At 48.2% G+C, this 23,483-nt stretch overlaps 1 protein-coding gene across 2 annotated transcripts in view; it reads right to left on the bottom strand.

Annotated features, from left to right (window-relative positions):
* Positions 1–9,073: 9,073 nt before the first annotated feature.
* Positions 9,074–23,483, bottom strand: part of LOC115098959 (hematopoietic lineage cell-specific protein-like) — a 57,290-nt gene continuing 42,880 nt past the window's right edge. For both annotated transcript variants that reach the window (XM_029616144.1, XM_029616143.1), the window contains 4 exons: positions 20,697–20,813; positions 18,589–18,850; positions 10,226–10,291; positions 9,074–9,768 (listed from right to left, as the gene is read on the bottom strand). In XM_029616144.1, the coding sequence (XP_029472004.1) occupies positions 9,632–9,768; positions 10,226–10,291; positions 18,589–18,850; positions 20,697–20,813 (582 nt within the window). In that variant the 3' untranslated portion in view covers positions 9,074–9,631. The remainder of the gene's footprint in view (positions 9,769–10,225; positions 10,292–18,588; positions 18,851–20,696; positions 20,814–23,483) is intronic.

The raw sequence follows: 23,483 nt of genomic DNA on the forward strand, positions 1-23,483 counted from the left end.
CCTCGCTATATTGTTTTTCTCTGTTTCTATGTGTTTGGCAGTCAGTGAGCTTGGATGAATAGCAAACACCAGCTTTTAGTGAGGCTACTTTATTTTTCATTTTTGACTTTGTTTTCTGGCTGCAACACTGCTTATTTGACTGAGTTATTAGTACTAACAGTATTCTCTTTTATGTCATTCTTGTTGGTTCGCTATTTTTTTCTTTTTGTTTTGAGGTTCCTTGTAACTCGTGATGGAAAGTGGGGATCCTCATGATCGATAGCGGATCTCTAGTCCCCCTTTTGTGTGGCGGATATTGATAGGAATGAGAAGGAGTGTAAGGCACAATGGGAGGGGAAGTGGATTGGGTTGGAGATGGGGTAGGAGGGGTATAGGGGGAAGAGGGGAGGTGTTTCATGAGAGGGATTGGAGAAAATTGGTGATTTTTATGATTTCGGAAGTATCATTTTACTATTGTATGTCCCAGGTGATAAGCTACCAATGGCCCGGGCTTGGGCTGGGTCTGGAGAACGCTGCTTTTGAGAGCTCAGAAAAGGCCCTTGGGTACTTAGTGGTCCGCAGAGGTCTTTAGTTAGATAGCCACTTGGAACATTTCTGGCCTGGGGTCGGTGTTTAAACGCTACAAGGTATTGCAAACTCTGCGTAGGCAGAAAGTGCAAATTGCTCTGTTACAAGAAACTCGCTTGGATGAGAAAGAGCATAAAAACCTTTGACAGGGGTGGGTTGGAAAGGTTTATTCCTTTCAGGCTGATTCCAGGAAATCTGGGGTAGCCATTTTAATTGGGAAACAGGTTGCCTTTCAATTGACTCAAGTGATCGCAGACCCCACTGGCAGATATTCAATAGTTATAGGTATGTTGTTTGGTAAATTGGTCACTCTCTGTAATGTCTTTGGCCCTAATTTGTATCAACATTCCTTTTTCTCATCCCTGGTAAAGTTACTCGCTGAGAAATAATAGGCAAAATGGGTGTTTGAATTGCCCTGTGGGTCCTAAAAACAAAACAAAACAAAAAAAAACCCTCAAGTCCATGCAATCTGTGCTGCCTCCGCTCCCCCTTCCTATGCCCCCTCGTCTGCATGGATAAGGGAAGAGAGAGACTGCTGCCTGGGTGTGGAAGTGGTGGAGAGGAGAGGGCTGCTAATGGGCCCCCCCCCTTTGGAAAAGAGAAAGGGATATTCAGCCTGCTGGGAGGAGAGAGGCAAGAGACTAGAGAGGACCCCAGGGGAAAGGGGGAAGGCAAAATAGTGTGGCGAGGTTGGGAAATGTTAGGTAAGGGCCCCCGCCATCATTCTTTGGTGTGGGGGGGGGGGGGGGATCTTATGGCAGAGTTGCTGAGCCCCGGTTGTGGGGGGGGGGGGTGCTGATGTTCTGTTAATGCAAGGACCGGACCAGCAACAGAGGACAGGTGGGCGGGAGGGAGAACCATTGAGACGGGGGGGGGGGGGGGGGGGGGGGGGTAACATCTCCGGGAAGTTGTGAAGGAAGGCTCATGGTGCCAGAATCCCAGCCCTGATTTCGACTGAGCTGGAAGAAATAGGAGAAAAGAGGAACCTACTGCACCTCCCACTCCCCAAAACAAAAAAGCATTAGACAATCTCCGGCATTAATCTTCAGGATGTGAGCCAGATCTTTTGCGGCTTTCTGAGTGCGGGCGGAGCTGGAGAAATAAACATTCTGCTCTCAGGTAGTGAGCTGCCTGGACTTCAAGGACACATATTTCACTGTACTTAAGTACAGGTCACCGACAGCAAACATTCCTTATCAGTCCCTGTTTGAGCATGCTTTTCTGTCACGTGTTTTGTTTAGAAGGCCTGCATTCTTCTCTATTAAAAAAAAACCAACAACTTTTAAATACATTTTTAAAAAGTAGCAAATGTTCTACAAGTGACAAGAAGTTTGTGCGGGTCACATTTCAGCGATCTCTCCCCTCAGGGGGTTACAGTTGTGATGAGAACTCCACGAATCTTTGCATCCTTGCGCACAGGAGAATAAAAGTATACAATAATGAGTGCTGAGATATTAGAGAAAGGATAAAGTGTTGCATTTGTAGACGTGTGAGAAAGTGAGAGCACAAACCATTGAGTCCAGGGGATGGGGGAAGCTTTGCATCCTACTGCATAGTAAGACAGTAACGACGGCAGAAAAAGACCAAATGGTCCATCCAGTCTGCCCAGCAAGTTTCTTATGGTGGTAACCAAGGGTAGTAATATTTACAATCAAAAACCAAGTACTGTCCAGCTCGTAACAAAATGACTGCTCAACCTGCTGTTATGCACCCTGTCTGGGCCGGGCCCGGCCCGCGCACAGGCCTGCTCACCTCCATGGTTCCATGGCAGGTCCCGGGCCGGCCTCCCTAGCGGCAGCTGCAAGCGCTTCCAGGCCTCGGCGTCCTGCGGCGGTGGTCGCCAGGCCTTCCACTGCACATCAGGCCATCGGCTGTATTAGCCACGCCCCTACGCATGCGCGCGTGGACCGCCCGGCCTCTTGTAGGGCCAAGGGCGGGTTTAGCTCTGCGGCGCCCTGATTGATTCCCTGTTTAAGGAAGTCCCTGCTTGTACTTCCTTGCCTTGGCAATCGGATCGGCGTATGCTAGATTGTCACTGCGTTTGTATCTTGCTCCAGTCTTGTTCCAAGTCTTGTTCCAGGATCCTTCTGTTCCAGTTCTATTCCTGTCTTGTTCCTGCAACCTAGTACTCCAGCGTCCTTCTGTTCCTGTTTGGCTGTCCGTCTCCCCAGGTAGTACCTCCGGACTGTCTTACTGGTATTGACCTCGGCTTGATCCTCGACCTGCCTGCCTGCTGCCTGCCTTCTGACTCCAGTCTGTTCCTCGACCCGCCTGCCTGCTGCCTGCCTCCTGACCTTTGCTTGTTCCTAGACTCATCTGCCTGCTGCCTGCCTTCTGACCTCGGCCTGCCTGTGACCTAGTCTGACCTCCAGAACCTGACCTTTGCTTTGCTGACTACTTCTTGGACTGACCCCCGGACTCTGACCTCTGCCTGCTCGACTACGTCTCTAGATTCTGGCTCTGTTCCTAGCCTTGTCACCACCTACGCTGTTCTCGTCCTCCTTGCTCCACCTGTCCTCCAGTCTCGAACCTGACCGCGCTCCCCTTCTGTCTGTGGGCACGCCGGACTTCCATCCTTCCAGGAGACCCTGCGAGGCCCACCTAAGTCCAAGTGGCCCGGGTCCCTACGGGCTCCTCCCGGGGGGACCTCAGGCTTCCAGTGGTGAAGCTCTTCCTAGCCTCTGTCTCCTCCAGTGCTCCACCCCCTGGGGGCAGTTGCTTCCTGGTCCCTACCAGGAGGCGCATCTCCACTGCTTCAGGACAAGGGTCCTCCCCCGAGCGCAACACCTGAAGTGTGAATATTCTTATCTCTCCTCCCTCCTACTACAGCAATAGTAATTTGGATCGTTCTCCCTTGATCTCCGATTCTGTCTACAGATAATATAGTAGAGAGAAGGACTTACATTTCAGTGTTCAAGACTGAAAATTTAAAGCATTATATTTTGGGAGATGGAAAAGAGACAAGACAGAAAATTGCATTCTGCTCTTACACTTAACAATGTAAGCCAATGACTTGGGAGCATTTATTAATTTGTTTCTCCCTTCGCCTAGCTAAGGTTTAATTTTTTATTACAGTTGGGACATGAAAAAGGTCCCTGCAACTTTTTTTTTTGTACGTTTGAAGAGGAAATGCTTTGGGATAGGAAAGAACAAAAAATGTCCCTTGGAAAGACATAAAAGGCAGGTAACCAGCGCTTGTTTATGGAATGGTTAGACAGGGCAAGGATGGCCACCTCAAGCTTTTCTTCTTTCCTTGGAAGAGATTTTTTCGTGCTTTCTATCTTCAAATAATTCGATGAGTTAACTTGGCAAGAAATGACTCATCCCGAATAGAGAGGACTCTTCAGTGTATGTAAAATGAAACAAGTATAGCCTTTTGTTGATTTGCAGCAAGGGTAAGTAAGGTAACCTTTAGATGATGTTCGATTTTATTTTATCGCTGATCCGCAAAAAAGGAAAACTGGCAAATACCTCACTCAATTACAATCAAAAATATAATAAAGCAAAAATGGGGTAAGAAAACTAACCTAACTTCAAACAGGAAGACAGTTTTAATTATTTCTGATATCAGAAACTGATCATGCAAGAAACTAATCTCTTTATCTCTTGCCCACAAAGATCTGCCATTGTGCCTATTAAGAAAGTAGGACCCTATCCATGTGGACCCCGCTCAGTGTGTTCTGTTTCATATGCAGGAGATTCCTTACCGCTGAAAAACTTATCTTGATTTAAAGCAAGGCAGTGCACTACCTGTGATTCTGCAATAGTCATTTATTTGGTTTGGTGTCCATGCGAATTGATTTACATGGGAAAAACAAGACGCAAATTACATACAGGCATTATAGAACACCACAGCATTGCATTCAATATGCACACAAATTTGAAGAGTTGCATTTCCCTGTTTTACAGCAATGTAAAGCACAAACGCGTGGAGGCAATATAGATACAGACAGAACAGAGGTGGATCTATAATTTGCATATTATTCATCCAGACGGTTTAAATAAAAAAGTGGAGTGGTCCGTGTTTCCTTAATTATGTTATATACTGGTGCCATATAAAGTGCATGATCTGATTGGCTCTGATTACTTGACAAAATTCCATTTGCTATTGCATACGGAGGATGGCGAGGCGTTTAAATTCTTAACCAATGACAACGCTGTATAGACGCCATTTTCAAACTTTTTCGGACTTTGGTTTAGGTATTTTTTCCCGTACTGCCATTTAATTATTTTATTCTTTGATATTTTTATATATCTGTTTTTTAATCTTTATATGTTTTACAGAGAACCTCTGAAGCAGACAATGTGAATGTTGAAACATGGTCCATGTCGGGTCAGAAATAAGCAGTGGATTGATACTCGTCTTTAGAGCGATACCATATATACCCTGGAATCATGTTAAGTTTGTTTTCACTTTTTATCACACGTGTTTGCATAGATCACAGAATTATAAAAAAATTATTTTCTGGTAAATGACGTTCCTAATACAACTAACTCTGAATTGCCTGGAGCTATTTGTGCGCAAGAGACAAGGAGATTAGTTTCTTTCATAAACACCGGCTTCTGATACCGGGAATTAAAAATTGCTTTCTGTATGAAGTTAGGGTACCTTTTTTTTTACCTTGTGTTCGCTTTATTATTTTTTTCATTTTATTTTATTTCATATTAGTGAAGCAGTACAGGGGTGAGGTGGTAACATTGCCAGCCGACTTTTCCTGCACTTCCCACTGCCCTCTGTGACATCAATTAGAGGGGGACAGGTATATATAAGACCCGCAGTGCAGCGGCATCTTACAGAGAGAGGTGGTAACATCACCTGCAGACTTCCCTGCATTTCTCGCTGCCCTCTGTGATGTCAATTCAAGGGGATCAATGACTTTAAGACCTGCAGTGCAGAGGTGAACCCCCACCATCGCACCAAAGCCATGCGCCTAAGAGGTGCACCCCTAGATGAAAGTTTGCCCGCTGTTTCACGTTTGTCTTCCATTTGGTTATAGGAAAGAAGAGGAAGGGTTCCAGTCAGCCTCTCTCAGTCCGATGCTTCACCCTTGCTGACCCATCCCACAATGGAGACTTTATTCCACCAGGTATTTCGGGATCAGAAGAACTTGGAGAAGTTTGTGTTAGGATCCAGCCTGCTATGCAGCCTCCCTGCCACCAGAGGTCCCCATGGAGCTTAACTGCTCTCTAACCACAGTCTCCATGGGCTCATGACTCAGCAGGGCTTGGCCTATTTAGCCCTGCCTCTTGCAATACCTGATGCCTTATCATTTGAGTCTACTTGGCTCCCTGCTTGGCCCTCTTCTACCTTGCATTGCTCTGTGGCCTCCAGGCCTTCCAGCTTGGTCTTTCCTAGTCTTGTGGCCTCTGGCTCTTTCTTGCCTAGCTTGTGGTCTCCAGGCCTCCTAAAATCTCCCTGTCAGGCCTCTGGGCCTTATGCTAAGTAGCCTATTGGCCTTCTGAACTGCTGCCTTTGAATGTCTGTGTTCCTTGTTCTGTCCTGTCCTTGTCTAGTCTTTTCCTTGTCTGGCCTAGTCCTGTTCCTGGTATCCATTCCCTGTACTGCCAGTGCCTTGCCTTGTCCCAGTCTAGTTTTATGTATGCCCTGCCTTTTTTTCAAGTCCTGCCTTGCCTCAGTATCCAGCCCTCATCTCCAGCCTGTGTTTCCAAGTTCCAGCCTAAGTCCTGCCGGCTGCCAGAACCCAAGGCCTCAACATGCGGGGGAGGCGGCTGATCCAGGCAGAAGATCTGCTCTGCCTTGCCTTGAAGTCTTGAGCTGCCCCTGTGGGGGTTCCCCAACATTAGCCAGACCCTCAGTTGTGACAGTTTGCTCCATTCAAGAAGAAACCTTTGTTTCCCTGAGCCCCGTCAGGCCATTACCTCCACTGGCTTCCAACCCAGCTTCCAGAGGGACTTTCAGGGGATTAGCTGGGTTTGATGCTCCTTCCTCTCTTCCCTCTGGGGATAGGAATCCCGTGTGAACTGTTTCTGGGGTTGGGCCTTTGGCAACTCTCCCAGGCTATGTAGCTGGGTTGTCTTTATCAACTGCAAGGCCAGGTGATATAACTCTGGAGACTTTATGGGCAGCCATCTCTAAAGCTTGACCAGACTCTTATCATCTAAATTTGAATCTTTGGCTAGTACCATTCACGGGAGTTCTCTTACTTTGAATGAACATTCTCAAACTATTTTGGAACATTCTGGGAAACTGGCTAATTGGGAACTCGTGGGTTAAATCTCAGGAATGTGATACAGCCTTAATGAAGGATTGTCAGTCAATTCACCAGAGACTTGAGAATATGGGAAATTATAATAGAAGATGTAATCTTAGGTTTTGAAAGTCCCTAAATGCAGTTTGATTTCGCCTTTGGAAATGCTTAGAAGGATTTGGACCTTCTTAAAGTTTCCAAAGAAGTCATCCCAGAAATCTAAAAAATGTATTATTTACCCGAAAAGAAAACTTCCTCTTTAGTGATTAAGTGGTCTGAAGTTCCTGTGATTGAGTTGGACCTCTCTGCTCTTTTGTAGAAATCCAGCTCTGAAGGTTTGGAGAGATCCATTCCATTGGTAAACTTTCCCCAAGGACACAGATCAATTTTGGACCCTTAAATTTTTTTTTCATCATACTAGTAACATTTTTATGGGTCAAAAGATTTCTCTGTTCCCTGATATTATCAAGGAAACTCAGGCTAGCAGAAGTTTTTTCTATTAAAGAAGCCTAGGATTTTGGCTGTAGGAGCTACATTTATGCTATGTTGCTCCTGTAAGTGTGTAATTAAGCTCCAAAGTCTTAAATCTGTTTTCATGGATCCTCTTGAACTGGAAGCTTCTTTGCAAGGTAGGATGGTTACATCTGGGGCTGGTGATGATGAGATGGTTCCTGTAAATCCTTAGGTTTGTCCTATTAGGTTAAGTGTGGATTTTTTCTTTTATCATTATTCTTTATCATCTGTCCCCGTGATGTGGACCAATGTTGGCCATAACATATGTATCATTTGATGTGTGTATTTCTTGATTTATACTTCTTGAATTTATGTATTTCTTTAAGCAAGGTCTCTTGTATTAAATTTTGTGAAAACAATAAAGAGAAAAGTTTAAAAAAAAAGTATAGTTTCATACATTTTGATAGGCAAACTGTGTTTATAGGGAAAAATTGCTGCAATTTTATTCAAAATAGAAAGGGAATTTTATTTTCATGTTTTGGCAAGAGCAGGCTTTTTCTCCATGAATGAGGGTGATCTCCTGCTCCATGTGAAGCACTAAAAAGTCACTGTGGGTATCTCCAAGCATCTCACAACTGCATCATCACCAGGGACTGCAGAGTGAGACTGAACATGCTAATTTCTGGTCAGAAATCCACTGGGGAACATTTAATTCGCTTGAACTAAGAACTGAAAGCAGGGGTGGGGAGAGGGCTGTGATTTTCTAAGTTGCAAACAGCTGATCCTTCTATCCTTTCCTATGAGGATAAATTCTTCCATTATAAGCGCCTGCTTTGTCTCCCATGGAGTATGAAGGGGCTACGTAAAGGTGCAGGCACTGTTTTTTCTTGCATTACTTGTATCTGCTGCAGCCCCTCTTCCCTTTCTCCCGTATGCTCCCTGTAAATCGCACAGCTGAGGGGTAGAGTTATTTACCCTAACTCTTACTAGTTGTAAGGGGCGGGGTAGGGTTTCATCACAGTCTGTGGAGAGAGAAGAGGGAGAATGAAGGTCTCGCCCCCAGCTTGGTGGGGTTAAGAGGGAGAGGGTGCCAGCAGCCCCTCTTCTCAGTAATTCTTCTGCTGCCCTGCAGTTTGGTGGGGGTCGGGAACAGCTACTTCCTCGTGTGAAAACGAAATGCAGTGCTGCTCTAGTCTCTCACGGGTCGGTGGGATCAGGAGAGAGGGTCCGCCAGCAGCCACACTTTTGTCAGTGGTCTTTTCCCCACAGGTTGCTGGGGGCACCAGCAGCCCCTTTCCTCAGTGATCTTCTGATTACATGGCGTGCCTGTTGGTGTCAACAGACCGTAGCATGATGGAAGGGCAAAGCAGGCTCTGTGCTAACGAGGAGGCCCGAAACGTGTATAGCAGCAGCAGGAGCCACCAGCCATGCCCATGCGCAGAGAGATGTAATAGAGAAAGACAAACAGAGCGAGGATAAAGAGCAGTACAAGTACATGACTGGACAACCTCCAACGACTGAAAGCCTCTATAGCTCTTCTGCACAAAGATGGCTGGAGCGTTTATGCAAGCTAGAGCCTGAAGCCTCATCTGCCATTGACTTTATTTATTGTAGGAAGCCACATGGAAAAGTACTAAAAAGCACCAAATTCCAGAAGCCTCTGGGGATCCTTACATTCCCTGTAGTACCATGGCTAAAAGGTGGAGCGAGATGTTAGTGTGACTGCCATAGGTTATCTGTGTTCTGAGTGCCCTCTAGTGGCTTGAGGCTGGAACAATAAACCACAGCGCGCGCTGTTTGTTCTACTGGTTGTAGGCCTGGGACAAAGTGAACAACTTGTTTCGTTCTTCTTACACGATTTCTTTAATCTGGCATTCAGTTTAGGTCAATATTAAAACATTTTAGAAAATAAACTGGCAAGAGATATTTGGCATGAGGAGAGACAGCTTTGTTCTTTTACAGGGTTCCTGTCACAGTAGGTGTTATACTGGGCTGGAAAGAGAGGAGACAGAGGTTAAGGGACATCCTAACGCAAAAACCCTAGTTGCAGTTGCTTCTGTCTTCTTGTTCCATATTAGTTTACCTATGAAGCTGCTTCATCATAGGAGGGCACAGAGAGAGAGAGAGAGAGTGTGCAAAGGGCAGGTATAGGTAAGTTGTGGCCGGCTTGAACAACTGATGGCTGAAGGCGAGTAATCAAATCTAACATCTGCATCCATTAGAAGAAGGGGCTGACTAGGAGGCAGTGAAGCACCATTGCTCTAGGTGAAAATGTATCTTTGCAGGAGGGGGAGAGAGGAGGTTAATGTACATGGATCTCTGCCTTTATTTACATATTTTCTGAAGGCAGGAGATGTCACCGTCCAAGGAAGCGAGAAACAGAAGCCCCCACTTAAGAATGCTCATTCAGTGAGCTGAACATAATTTGCAGGGAAGAGGCCAACTTTGCCGTTGCAACAGCCTCGCCACCAGCCTTCATCCACCATCTCGATGTTTGTAATTAGGTCTTTTGGATCAAAGGAAATTTCATCATCGCCCTCTGCAAAAAACGGTAAAAAAAAAAAAAAAAATACAAATAAGAGTCAGATTTTGTTTTTCAAATATGGAAAGTGCTCTCTGGCCTGGCTGTGCCTGAAAGATTCTCACCAAAATCAGAAGCCAGGGAAATAACCCTAACCTTCAGAGTGCCTGACCGAGGAAGGAAACGCTGCCTCGCTGATTATGCTGAAAGGGTTTTCAGGAGCTCCTGGGAGTCCGTTAAATTGCTTTATAAAAACACTGAATGGAGCAGAGCTGGTGGGAACCCCTTCATAAGAAATGTGCAGCAGGCCACCTGCCGCTCTGCCCTGCATAGTCTTAGTCTGGGAAGCTCCATCTCACCAATCATTCCACGGTGAGCTCCAGCCTCTCAGGTGCTTCTGAGCAGGGACATCCCTACCCGTTTCCACACACCAACCAGGTTCATTCCGTCCCAGGTCCGAGCCTCCGAGACTTACCTCCCTGATAATCATACAGCGCCACAGCAGACACTCCACCGTTATCGTACACATTGGACTCCAGCTCTGCAAGGGCGAGAAGGTTGTTCCTTCAGACGTTTATTTATTTTATTTTATTTATTTATTTAACATCTCTTTTATACCGATATCCGTTCGCACATCGCATCGGTTCACAACAAACAAAAACTTTTGGGCGTTTCACATTAAAGGTACACGGAGAGCCAGTGAGGGGCCAGGGCCTAAAAGCAGTACCCCTCTCACTACGCCGTACATTTTATAGGCGAGCAATCCTTTTCAGACTTCTTGCTACTATCGTTGGCAACCCTTTCTCAGCTCTGTCGTCCTTGAGACAGGTTCCTAGATTGAAACATGTTGGGTCTCCCTGAGAGCTGGATTATACATGCTTACATTGTTTCATTACTTTTCAATCCTATGCTAATATTGGTTTATTGCCTTCAAACTGTTTGCTTGGCATTTGCTATGTGTACCTACATGTGCTGATTTTTCATGATGATCCCTGTTGCATTGTGATTGGGATCATATAATAACGTGCTAGTGGTTTCTGTGAATTGTTATTCTCACACCAAAGAGGCTGTCTGATCATTGCTAGCTGTCTTATTAATGCCTCTTCTCTATCTGATCCCTGCTGACCCCAGCAATCTCTGTTAGTCTCTTGCACTATTCCCCCACCCTGAAGACAGGACCTGCCTTTAGCAGTCTCTCTCTCAAATCTCCTTCCTTCCCCTTCTAGCCTCTCCCTTAAATGAACAACTGAACACTCTGCCTCCAAGTCAGAGTCCTCCTCTAAAGTTGATCCCCTACAGCCGCTTCTGATGCCACCTGCAAGTCCTCCTCGCGAGTCTCCATAGCCACTGCTGAGGCTAAGTCCTCTGTGTTCTGCATAGCTCTGAAAATTATCCAACCTCTCTTCAGCATTGGCCCACATGGACCTCGGATGCTGATTCTGCCTTTTCTTTTCAGCCTCAGGGCCGCAATGCCAACATCAAAGCCTCTCCCTCCCATTGGCCCCATGTAGCTGGTCTGACACTCCAGTTGAGTGGGCCTGTGCCCAAATTGGGTGGGCCATGTCCTCTACGGTCACGGAATGCAGCCTGGCTTCCGCCCTTCACTCCTGCTCCCTAACTCCGCCTGTGCTTAATAGAACAGACCACCGACTTCCTGCCTGCAGGGCCGGTCTTGCAGCACGAAGCAAGATATCTGGCTCATAATGCGAGCCCATAGGAAGTTGGTGGTCTGATCTGTTTAGGTGTCGCCCACTCTTCTTGCCAGGGGAGGAAGGGAGCGAGAGGAGAAGGGGAGAAGCCAGGCTCCACTCCGCGTTGGGCTCTTATGCTGAGTTGGATGGTAAGAGGAGGAGCGGGAATGAAAGGAGAAAGCCAGGCTCCGCAGCTGCTCATTTTACCCCAGCCGGCTCACTGTGCAACACTGCCTCCTCAGAGCTGCCATCCTGTGCCAGTGCACAGTTTGAATGGTGGGCCACACCAGCCTTGAGGTTTCTGCGTGCAAATACTCAACCGAAAATCAATTCAGAGTCTATGTGTGTGTATAAGAATGCTCAGAACATGATTCTGTGCTCACTTTTAAGTGCATAACAAGTAGCCATTCTGGAGGGTGGAAAGGAAAATTAGTTTCTTACCTGATAATTTTCGTTCCTGTAGTACCAAGGATCAGTCCAGGACACCTGGGTTGTGACTCCGCACCAGTAGGTGGAGACAGAGCAAAACTTGTGGGCGGAGCCATATATAAGCCCCTGTGCCAGTCACAGCCCCTCAGTCATACGTAATGTCAAAGTAGCCATGCAACCAAGTAACAAAACTGGCTAGAAAATTCACTTCTAACTTTAAACTAACACCAAACTCCTACTTGAACCGGACTCCCCAACCGGGAGAGCTAAACAAGCTAACAGCAAAACTAAGAAAATATTATGAGCGGACTCTCCGTTACTGAAGCGAAGCCCTGCGGGCGGGATCCTGGACTGATCCTTGGTACTACAGGAACGAAAATTATCAGGTAAGAAACTAATTTTCCTTTCCCTGTACGTACCAGGATCAGTCCAGGACACCTGGGATGTACCAAAGCAAAACTTACCGAGGGTGGGAAGCAGAGAGGCCCGCTCGGAGTACCCTCTCTCCAAATCCCCCGGAATCGGTAGCCCGGACATCCAACCGGTAATGCCTGATAAAGGTATGCATCGACTTCCAGGTAGCCGCCCTGCAAATCTCCTGAGGCGATACCTGAGAAGCTTCCGCCCAGGACGCGGCCTGGGAACGAGTCGAATGAGCCCGAAGACCCAACGGAAGCGGCTTACCCTTTACCAAGTAAGCGGAGCCAATGGCCTCTTTAAGCCAACGTGCAATCGTTGTGCGGGACGCAGCGGCCCCTTTCTTTGGCCCTGAAAACAAAACGAACAGATGGTCGGTTACCCGGAACGGATTAGTAACCTCCAAATAATGAAGAAGAGACCTTCGCACGTCCAGCTTTCGCAGTTCTCTGAACTGGGGATCAGTGGACTCCCCGACCCTGAAGGCCGGTAACTCCACTGACTGATTGACGTGAAAAGACGACACCACTTTAGGAAGGAAGGAAGGAACCGTCCGCAAGGATACTCCGGAATCGGAAATCCGCAAGAACGGTTCTCTACAGGACAGCGCCTGCAATTCCGAGACACGCCGAGCCGAGGCAATTGCCACCAAAAACACCGTCTTTAAAGTAAGGTCCTTAATAGTGGTACGCTTCAATGGCTCAAAAGGAGCCGAGCCTAGAGCGGAAAGAACCCAGTTAAGGTTCCAAGACGGACAGGGGGGACGCAATGGAGGACGGAGGTGTTTAGCCCCTCGAAGAAAACGGGAAATATCCGGATGAAGAGCCAGGGACGTTCCCCGGACCTTACCCAGCAAACAACCAAGAGCCGCCACCTGGACCCGTAGCGAACTGCACGCCAAGCCTTTGGTCAGACCGGCTTGAAGAAACGTTAGAATATCTGAGACCGAAGCGGAAATGGGATCCACCCCTCGCTGCACGCACCAATCCTCAAAAACCGTCCAGACCCGGACATAAGCCAGAGACGTAGACTGTTTCCTGGACCTCAGCAAAGTAGCTATCACCGCGTCTGAGTAACCTTTTTTCTTCAGGCGATTCCTTTCAAAAGCCATGCCGCGAGACAGAAGTGATCCACATCCTCCAAACAGACGGGGCCCTGACATAGTAGCCCCACGAACCCCTGGAGACGAATGGGTAACGACACTGACAACTGGATGAGATCTGCGAACCACGGACGACGCGGCCATTCCGGTGCCACCATGATCACATGGAACGGGTGCAACTCTATGCGCCGAAGAATCTTGCCTATCATCGGCCACGGGGGAAACACATAAAGAAGTACATCCGTCGGCCACGGAAGTACCAGCTCGTCGACGCCTTCTGCTCCCCGTTCTCGACGCCAACTGAAGAATCGTGGAGCCTTCGCGTTGTGCCATGTGGCCATCAGATCCATGTGAGGAACTCCCCATGTCCTGCAGATGAGCCGAAAAGCTTCGTCCGCCAACTCCCACTCTCCGGGATCGAGGTGATGACGACTTAGAAAATCCGCCTGTACATTGTCGACCCCGGCAATGTGAGAGGCTGCTATGTTGCTGAGATTTTGTTCTGACCAGGTCATCAAGAGCTGTGCCTCCGCAGCCACCTGTGGACTCCGCGTCCCTCCTTGTCGATTGATGTAGGCTATGGTGGTTGCGTTGTCCGATAGTACTCGGACCGCCTTTCCGCTTAGTAACGGTGAAAAGGCTTGAAGAGCTAGACGGACCGCTCTGGTTTCTAGCCGGTTGATAGACCACTGGGTTTGAGACGCTGTCCATATCCCCTGGACCGACCTTCCTAGGCAAACTGCTCCCCAGCCGGAGAGACTGGCATCCGTGGTCACTACCATCCATTTGGGTACCAGCAGGGACACTCCACAAGATAGATGCTTGGAGTCGAGCCACCAGTGGAGGCTGGATCTCGCTTGGCCCTCGAGTGGAAGAGGCAGGAAAAACTCCTCCGAGACCGGCCGCCATCGGGATAGTAAGGACGACTGCAACGGCCGCAGATGAGTGAACGCCCAGGGAACCAAGGCTAGAGTTGAAGCCATCGAACCCAGGACCGTCAGATAATCGCAAACTCGAGGACTGTGAAGAGAGAGCAATCGCCGCACCTGAGACTGTAGCTTGTCCCTGCGTTCCTGGGACAGGATCACTTTGCCGTGCCTTGTGTCGAATAGAGCTCCGAGGTATTCTAGGGTCTGAGTCGGTACCAGTTGACTCTTGCTGAAATTGACCACCCAGCCTAGAGACTGTAACACCTGGAGGACTCTGGCCACTGCTTGCTGACACAGAGGCTTGGATTTTGCGCGAATCAACCAATCGTCCAGGTAAGGATGAACCAGGAGACCTTCTCGGCGTAGGTGCGCCGCTACTACCACCATCACTTTTGTGAACGTGCAAGGAGCGGTCGCGAGACCAAACGGTAGCGCCCGGAACTGAAAATGTCGCCCCAGAATGCAGAACCGTAGGAATTTCTGGAACTCCGGCCGAATTCCCACGTGCAGGTATGCCTCCGTGAGGTCCAGAGAAGCCAAGAATTCGCCCGGCCTTACCGAAGCAATAACCGAACGAATCGTCTCCATCTTGAAGTGAGGAACGCGTAGGCATCTGTTTACGCCTTTGAGGTCCAAGATCGGCCTTGACGTGCCGTCTTTCTTTGGGACTATGAAGTAAATGGAGTAACGGCCTTCGCCGTGCTGATGGATCGGGACCGGAACGATAGCTCCCAAGCTTTCCAAGCGCCGGATGGTGTCTAGCACTGCCGCCTTCTTGTCCGGAGCTTTGCAAGGAGAGACTAGGAACTTGTCCGCTGGAATTCGAACAAAATCTAATGCGTAACCGTGTCTTATCACGTCGAGGACCCACTGGTCCGACGTAACCCTGGCCCAATCCTCGAAAAACAACGTTAACCGCGCCCCGACATTTGGGATCTCGTGCAGAGACTGAGGCGAGGATTGGGCCGACCGCATTTCATTGCGGCCCCTTGTGACCTCCCGCGGCCGAGGTTCCTCCCTGTTTGCCGAACCGCTTTCCTCGAAAGGATTGCTGCCACTGAGGGGTCCGAGAGGAAGAAGACCTGTACGAGGGACCCGAGGAACGTGGTGGACGTGATTTTCTGGAACCACGGAACCGTGACCTGGAGGAGAAGGAGGACCGCGCTCTGTACTTATCCTCGGGCAATTTAAATGCCCTGTTCTCTCCTAGGGAGACCATTATGTCATCCAACTCTTTGCCAAACAGCAGCTTGCCTTTGAATGGCAGTGCCCCGAGGTGAGCTTTAGAAGAGCCATCCGCTGCCCAGTTCCGTAACCACAAAAGGCGACGTGCCGAAACCGACACCACCATGGATCTGGCAGAGGTTCGCAATAGATCATGTAGAGCATCTGCTCCATACGCTATTGCCGCCTCTAGTCGATCAGCTTGAGACGCCTCCTCCGGGGAAAGACCAGCATTCGCCTGAATTACTTGGGTCCAGCGCAGGCTAGCCCGCATAGCGAAGTTAGTGCAGATGGCGGCCCGCACCCCTAGAGCGGATACCTCAAAAATCTTCTTAAGCTGTACTTCCAGCTTCCTGTCCTGGATATCCCTGAGGGCCGTCGCTCCCGTAACCGGGATGGTAGACCTCTTTGTTACCGCCGAGACTGCTGAGTCCACCTTCGGAAGTTTGAGCAGGTCCAGCGCATCTTCAGGGAGTGGATACAGTTTATCCATGGCCTTACTAACCTTAAGTCCCAGCTCCGGCGTATCCCATTCTCTAAATAAAATATCAGTCGAAGAAAAATGAAAAGGAAAAGCCACTGCCGGTCCGGTGAGACCTAGGAGAACCGGATCCATGTTGACCTCCTGACGGACCACCAATGGCGGAGCCTCAATTCCTAGTTCCTGAAGAATGGCCGGAATCAAAGGGGTCAGCTCCTCTTTACGAAAGAGGCGGACTACTTTGGGATCATCCCCCTCCACGGCCTGAGCACCTTTGCTCGCTCCGGGCTGAGAGAGGCCGTCCGCAGCCGACTCCTCGGCCCCCTTCAGGGGCTCCTCTGCGGAATCCGTGTCTGTCGCAGACGAAAATTCCGTCTCCGACTCCTGAGGGACGCCCCTCAGAGGCCGCTTCCCTCGCGGGGGCTGACGGGCGGATCCGTCAACTTCCTTAGTCTTCCTTTTCTTTGGGGCTTGCTGGCCAGGACCCCCCTCAGGGGCCCTTCCACGCCTGCGCCTGCTGCGCTTAAACTTAAGAACTTTGCGCAAAAGAAGTGCAAAATCTTCAGAAAAAGAACTCGAGTCTGAAGAATCGAGTCCGGAGCCCTCCCGGGACCGAGACCCCTCCGGAGCGACCTCCCCCCAGCAAGTCCTGACTGCGGTGAAAGCGCGGGAGGCACGGCAGAATTCCCTGCCGGCTCCCGAGAAATTTCCCTGCCTGTGGCCAAAATGGCCGCCACTCCCGCGCTGAGCGGGAAAAGATCTTGCTGCTTGTCAGTCAGGACACTGGCGGGCGGCGGCGAACGCACGGTCCGAGAACGGGCCCCCCCGAGATGCCCCCGACGAACCTTCTTCGCCCGGGATACACGAGGCACAGAGGCCTTCCCACGAAAGACGCGCGCGCGCCGAGCCGCAGGCCCGGCAAGCAGAGCCTCGAGGCATAGCGGCGAAAACGCGGGAAACACAAGCGAAAACGGCCTGACAGAAAAATAAAATAAAATAGAACCGAAAGGAAAAAGCACCGCGACTACCCCCCTGCGACCTGCGCCTCCCCCCCCGACGAAACCGGAGCGGCAGCGCTAAGTAGCAGAGAGCCGGCACAAGAAAACAAAAATTCAAACTTTTTTTTTTTTTTTTTTTCCTACCGCTTGTCGCTGTCCACGGTCCTGGAGCCCTGTTGCAAGAGGGGTGAGTGAACCGGGCTCCCCGGTGTCACCCCTAGCGCTGCTACTGGTAAGCCGGGTCCTCAACCCTAGCTGCGGCCTCAACCAGGGGGGGGGGTGGTCCCCTCAGAACCTCGCAGCCCCCTGGGAGGCAGGGCGGACAGGACTCCACTCACTTAAAAGATTCAAATTTTAAAGAAAAATCAAATTTAAAAGCGAAAAAATCCGAAAAACCTGACTAAGTACCAAAATCAGTGCAGGCAGAGACTGTGACTGCACCTGCACCACCTACTGGAGACAGAGTAAGACTGAGGGGCTGTGACTGGCACAGGGGCTTATATATGGCTCCGTCCACAAGTTTTGTTCTGTCTCCACCTACTGGTGCGGAGTCACAACCCAGGTGTCCTGGACTGATCCTGGTACGTACAGGGAAAAAGATTTATGTACATACTTTAGATCTTAGAAAATAGGCATGTAAATCCAGGCACCCTCCGTTGCCTCAGGTACAAACTTACAGGGACATTCATCAAATTGCGATAACGACCGCATCGCGATGTCAACATTCAAATTAGGGAAAGGGAAGGAGTCTGGGCGGGGTTAGGCAAAGTAGGGGGCTGTGGTGCTGCGGGCGATAACGCATCGTGCATTAATTGCCCACAGTAGCGCCAGAAATGGCTCCAGCTATTTCACTGGCGCCAGGGGGGCGACAGTGCGCAGCATGGCCACAGCCGTGCAGGCGAAAATGCACTGCCGCGATGCGACCGGCTGCTCACTATCGCCTTCCCCCGCCCCTTTTCTGGCCGTGGCTCACCATTGTGCTATATTTATAGCAGAAGGATGAATCCAGGGTTTAGATTGCGAGCCCTCTGGGCACAGGGAAATAACCACAGTACCTGAATGTAATCCGCTTTGAAGTGCCGAAAAGCGGAACATAAAAATAAATAAATAAATAGACAAACAAACAGGCACACAGTCGCAGCTGCTCTTGAGCAGGTGTACTTTTGTATGTCTCTGACATGCGGGCTTCTATGCATACCCATTAATTTTTAAAGCAGATTTTTGCGCACATATCTTCTTTGGAAATTCGGAATAAAGTCTGTGGGTAAAAAGTACCCACTGACGTTAGCCTTATGGGAGCTATTGAAAATTTCCCTCCCTAGTAACACTAACTCATCTGCTATTTAAGCACTTATTCAATTGGTTTTGGTATTCAGTAGTTTTGGTTATTGTTATATGTGATGATATTGATGATTGTTATGGTGCATACTTGCTTCTTTGTTGGTTACTGGGTGTTTGATGTTACCGATGGTCAGTGCTATCCATTGTGTTAGATTTTCATGGCTATAACTGAGGTCGTTGGTTGTTAATGAGGGGGGATGAATGTCAGCTTTGTTCTGTTACTTACGGGGCACAGAATCACTTGATCTGCATGTGAGGTTTCTAGAGTCGGGGATCTCCTCATAGTCACCACCCGGATCATCATCGTAGATATGTTCCTCTTCCTTAGCTGGGACTTCTATCATTCGCTCGTAGTCTCCATCCAGATCGTCATCCTCCTCATGAATGGGAAGTTCTTTGCTTGGAGCAATTGGCACATCCTCATACTCTTTATCCAGATCCGGAGTTCTTGGGGGAAGGTCTGGAGGTTCTTCATACTCTGCCTTTTCCTGGTGAACAGTGGGAATGCAAATAAATCAGACAAGGGAAAGAAAACAAACTACAAGTTGGCTACAGATATCAGTAAATGCTAAATGTGCTCTGGGAATATTGTGACTTAAACTATTGAAATATATCATAGAAGGGACAGAGGTATCACAGAATACTGCAAAAAACATTTGGCTTCTGAATGTTGGCACTATGGGGTAGATTTTTAAATGGACGCACGCGCATGTTATAAAATATGGGGCAGCACGCACAAGGGGGGGTTGGAATAATTCAATTTTTGCGCGGCGATGCATCGCAGCCTTCCCCAGTTCCCTATCCCTACCCTAACCTCCCTTCCCCTTCCCCTCTCCTCCCCCTATCCCTATCCTAGCTGCCCCTGTTTATTTTATTTTACCTTTTGCTCCTCAACAGGAGCAGTAGCACGTTGCGTGCGGCGGCAGAGTCCCGGCGCGCACTTCCCGGCCACAGCAGCAAATGGCTGCTGTGCTGGCACCTCAAGCCCCGCCCCTCCCCGTTCCTTTTCTTTGACCCGGCACTTCTGTGCGTAACTGGAGTTATGCGCATGGCCGGGCCCCTTCTAAAATGCAAAGGCCCGGCCGCGCGCATTTTATGGGCATTTAAAATCTGCCCCTTTCTGTTTAATAGATTCCTTGCGAGTCAGTAACTGATGCCCACACAGAGTAATTACAAAACTCCCTGGGGTGGGGGAAGGAGAATTGGGCACAAATCCTCCATTCTGACTGGCTGACACCTAAGATTCAGTTCGTTTTAGTGCTCCATAAGGAACCACTGACGTAAACATTATGCGCTCCATATTCAGTGCCATTTATCTGGTTACATTCAGACTTAGCTGGACAAACGGTGGGATCCTGAGGTAGCTGGATGACTGTTTATCTGGCGCAAAAGTCCAGCTCACTCATGCATGGAACAGGGGCATTCCGGGATAGAGTCGGCCATCCAGTTAAGTCAGCCAGATAAATGCCAATATTCAGTGTTATCTGGCTAACAGAGAAGAGCAGCTGAAGAGCAGCCCTAAAGTTAGCCTGATACATTTATCAAGCTTTGGCATAGCTAGGTATATTCAGTGGCACAGGGGCACCGCTGAATATCCCAGAAAAATTAGCGGGATAAGTTTACCTAAGACCTAGATCACTAAGCTGTGATGTTTTTCGCGGGAGGGGGGCCCAGTATTGTGGGGAGGGGGGGGGGGTTGTCGCCACGATTGTGGGCCCCTCCTCTGAAAAAAAACAAACCATCACGGCTGTATCGACACGTTGTTTTGTTGCTTGGCGAAACACAATACTGAACACAATACGGGTGTCCTCAAGGGCCTGGATCGCTCCAGCTGCTTCCTCTAAGGGACAATTTTCTTCTGTGTCTAGCCGAGCCTGACCCATCGCGCCTTCTTCCTGCGCTGAGAGGCTCTCTGGAGATAGGGTTGTCATTCATTAGCCTCCCTTTTTCCTAGATATTTGTCAAACATCCACCCCTTTGATCCCCCTTGAAACCTAGAAGTCTGTGTCACTCAGCCTCGCTCCACCAGTACTGACGGTTTCTGGGGAACCTTTCATTAAAGCAGTCCAGCAGTAATATTCCTCCCATACTTTGTCGCTCTTCCTATGTGACCCAGGGCTTTGCAGGCTTGCAAAGTAATTAAATACCTTTATGCTATTTGGGCTTGAGTTTGTGATTTTTACAGTTGTGCACAGACAGTGTGGAACCGTGATACAAGATTGCAACACTGTCCTTTTTGCTTAGATTATGATGTGAGTAGAGCGTTTCTGCACCATTATGTGACTGAAGATTTCACACAGGAGGAAGAGCTGATTTGCTGGAGCACCTCCTCACCTGGATTGTGCTTTTTATCTCTGGTACTGGCGGTTCCTCTCTATCGATTCGTCTTGGCCTTGGAGCTGGAACATCAGGCAGGAGCTCTGGGCCCTTCTCTTCTTCTTTCTCTTTTTCCTGCACAGAAAATAAAAGGCAGATAAAGTTCAGTTCTTTGGCTGTCTTGCTCTCCATTTGAGCAAATGTATTTGTATGCATTTATTTATTTAAAAATGTTTATATTTCACCACCTCCAGCACATTGTTCAGGGTGGATTACAATATTCACATCATTACTAAAAATATGCAACAATTAGACATATTACAATTCACATAAAACACTAGAATAACAAATAAAAATGAGACAGAAACAAAAATAAAATCATGTGTAATACATCAAAAATACATCTCCCTCTGCAATTCATCTTTTCTGTTGTCTCATTCCATTGTTCTCTTCTTGTAAACATCTGGCTTAATTTCTGTGCCTTCCATGTAAATATCGTCTCACTGCTCTATTCATTCTACGCGATTATCTCTCACATCGGTTATTCAATCCATACACATATCTGTCTCCCTCCCCTGTCGTGTTCTTGTAGACATCTGCCTCACTCCACTACACGATCCAAGAAAACATCTACCTCACTGCACTATTCTTGTACATTTGTAGCACTGTACATTTGAGATGGGTGAAATGGTTTATTTATTTATTTATTTATTGGCATTTTTAATCGCTTCAGAGATAAAAACTATTGCCCAAAATGATGTACAAAAATAAAATAATATAGCAGATTTATAACAATAGCATCATGAAATAATATCAATTAAAACTCAATAATAATACATAAAGAACATAAAACAAATACAATGCAGCACATCAATAGATTTTATCTTCACCAACCTTACCTTAAGAACACCTTCTGCCACAAAGATCCTATTTTATCTCAAGACCATAGAAGCAGTACCACTAACTATTAACGGTCATAAAACATATTTTTCATTTCTTACGGAATTTTGTTAAATTCTCCTCTTCTCTCTCTTCCAGAAGTAAACTATTCCATAAACTTGAAATGACAGTAGAAAATGATCTGCTACCCAAATGGAATGTTTGAATGTTTTCACTGACGGAAGACGCAAATATCGTCTGCTAACAGAACATAAATTTCTTCTGGCCACATGCCATTCCAGAGAATCCTTCCATGAAGGAGAACCAAAGCCATTCAAAAATTTAAATGCCAAAACCAAATTCTTGAACTTACATCAGGCTGCAATAGGTGGCCAATGCAATTCCAACAATAAAGGTTTGGCGGGAGTTGTCAGAGATTTTCCCGAAACCGTTCGGGCAGCAGTGTTTTCAACAAGTTGTAATTTTTTAATCAATTTTCCCTGTAATCCCAAATATAAGGCACTACAGTAATCCAGCTGTGAAAGTATCAAGGCATAGGCTACGGTGTCAAGTGCCTTAATATTTTTAATTTAAAATAGGTATTATGTACCATCTATGAAATGCATTGTTCCAGGGAAAACTGAGAATCCAGGATCACCCCTCAGAAACCTTACCTGATCTTTCAGAGTTAACTCTAAACCCTTCAAACTTGGGACACTTGGGATACTACCTGTCCCAATATTCAACAACTCAGTCTTTTCCGAACTGAGAACCAACTTGTTTCAGAAAACCATTGATTGCTTGTAAACAAGAATTCAATCTAAAAACAACCTCTTTGGGAGTATTTCCTAAATGAGCCAAAATCTGTATGTCATCAGCAAAAATAAAAGGAATAAAACTAAAAGATCGAATCAAATTACCCAAAGGGATTAAAAACAAATTATAAAGAAGGGGAACCCCTAATTATATCTCACAAGCAGAAGAGAGCAAACTCTGAAAAATCACAGATACAATGGGCCCTTGGGTTACGAACGACTCAGGTTACAACCAACTTGGGTTACGACCAACACTCAAGGTTTTGGGTTACAAACAAATTTTGAGTTACGACCAAAATTCTGGTTTTGAGTTACGAACAGATCTCGAGTTACAACCAAAGGGGCGGATTTTCAGAGCCCTGCTCGCCTAAATCCGCCCAAATCCGGGCGAATTTAGGCGAGCAGGGCCCTGCGCGCCGGTGAGCCTATTTTACATAGGCCTACCGGCGCGCGCAGAGCCCCGGGACTCGCGTAAGTCCCGGGGTTCTCCGAGGGGGGCGTGTCGGGGGCGGGCCCGGTCATCGCAGCGTTTAGGGGGCGTGTCGGCAGCGTTTTGGGGGCGGGTACGGGGGGCGTGGCTATGGCCCGGGGCGGTCCGGGGGCGTGGCCGCGCCCTCCGTACCCGCCCCCAGGTCGCGTCCTGGCGCGCAAGAGGCCCGCTGGCGCGCGGGGATTCCGACAAAGGTAAGGGGGGGGCTTAGACAGGGCCGGGTGGGTGGGTTAGGTAGGGGAAGGGAGGGGAAGGTGAGGTGAGGGGAGGGAATGGGGGTAGGCTGCGCGGCTCGGCGCGCGCCGGCTATACAAAAGCAATAGCCTTGCGCACGCCGATCCAGGTTTTTAGCAGATACGCGCGGCTCCGCGCGTATCTACTAAAATCCAGCTTACTTTTGCTTGCGCCTGATGCACCAGCAAAAGTAGGCCAATTCGCGCTATTTGAAAATCTACCCCATAATGAGAGAGAGAGACTAACCATAATGCCCTCACAGTAGATAGGTATTTATGTCTAAGGGAGACCCACCTAGTAACTCGAGGTGAGGTTTAGGTATTAGTGTAGGGATTAGGGGCCACTTTGACATTCAGAGTGTGGCGTACAAACAGAACAATGCTCTCT

Source organism: Rhinatrema bivittatum, chromosome 9 (assembly GCF_901001135.1).
Source record: "Rhinatrema bivittatum chromosome 9, aRhiBiv1.1, whole genome shotgun sequence".
Taxonomy (NCBI): Eukaryota; Metazoa; Chordata; class Amphibia; order Gymnophiona; family Rhinatrematidae; genus Rhinatrema; species Rhinatrema bivittatum.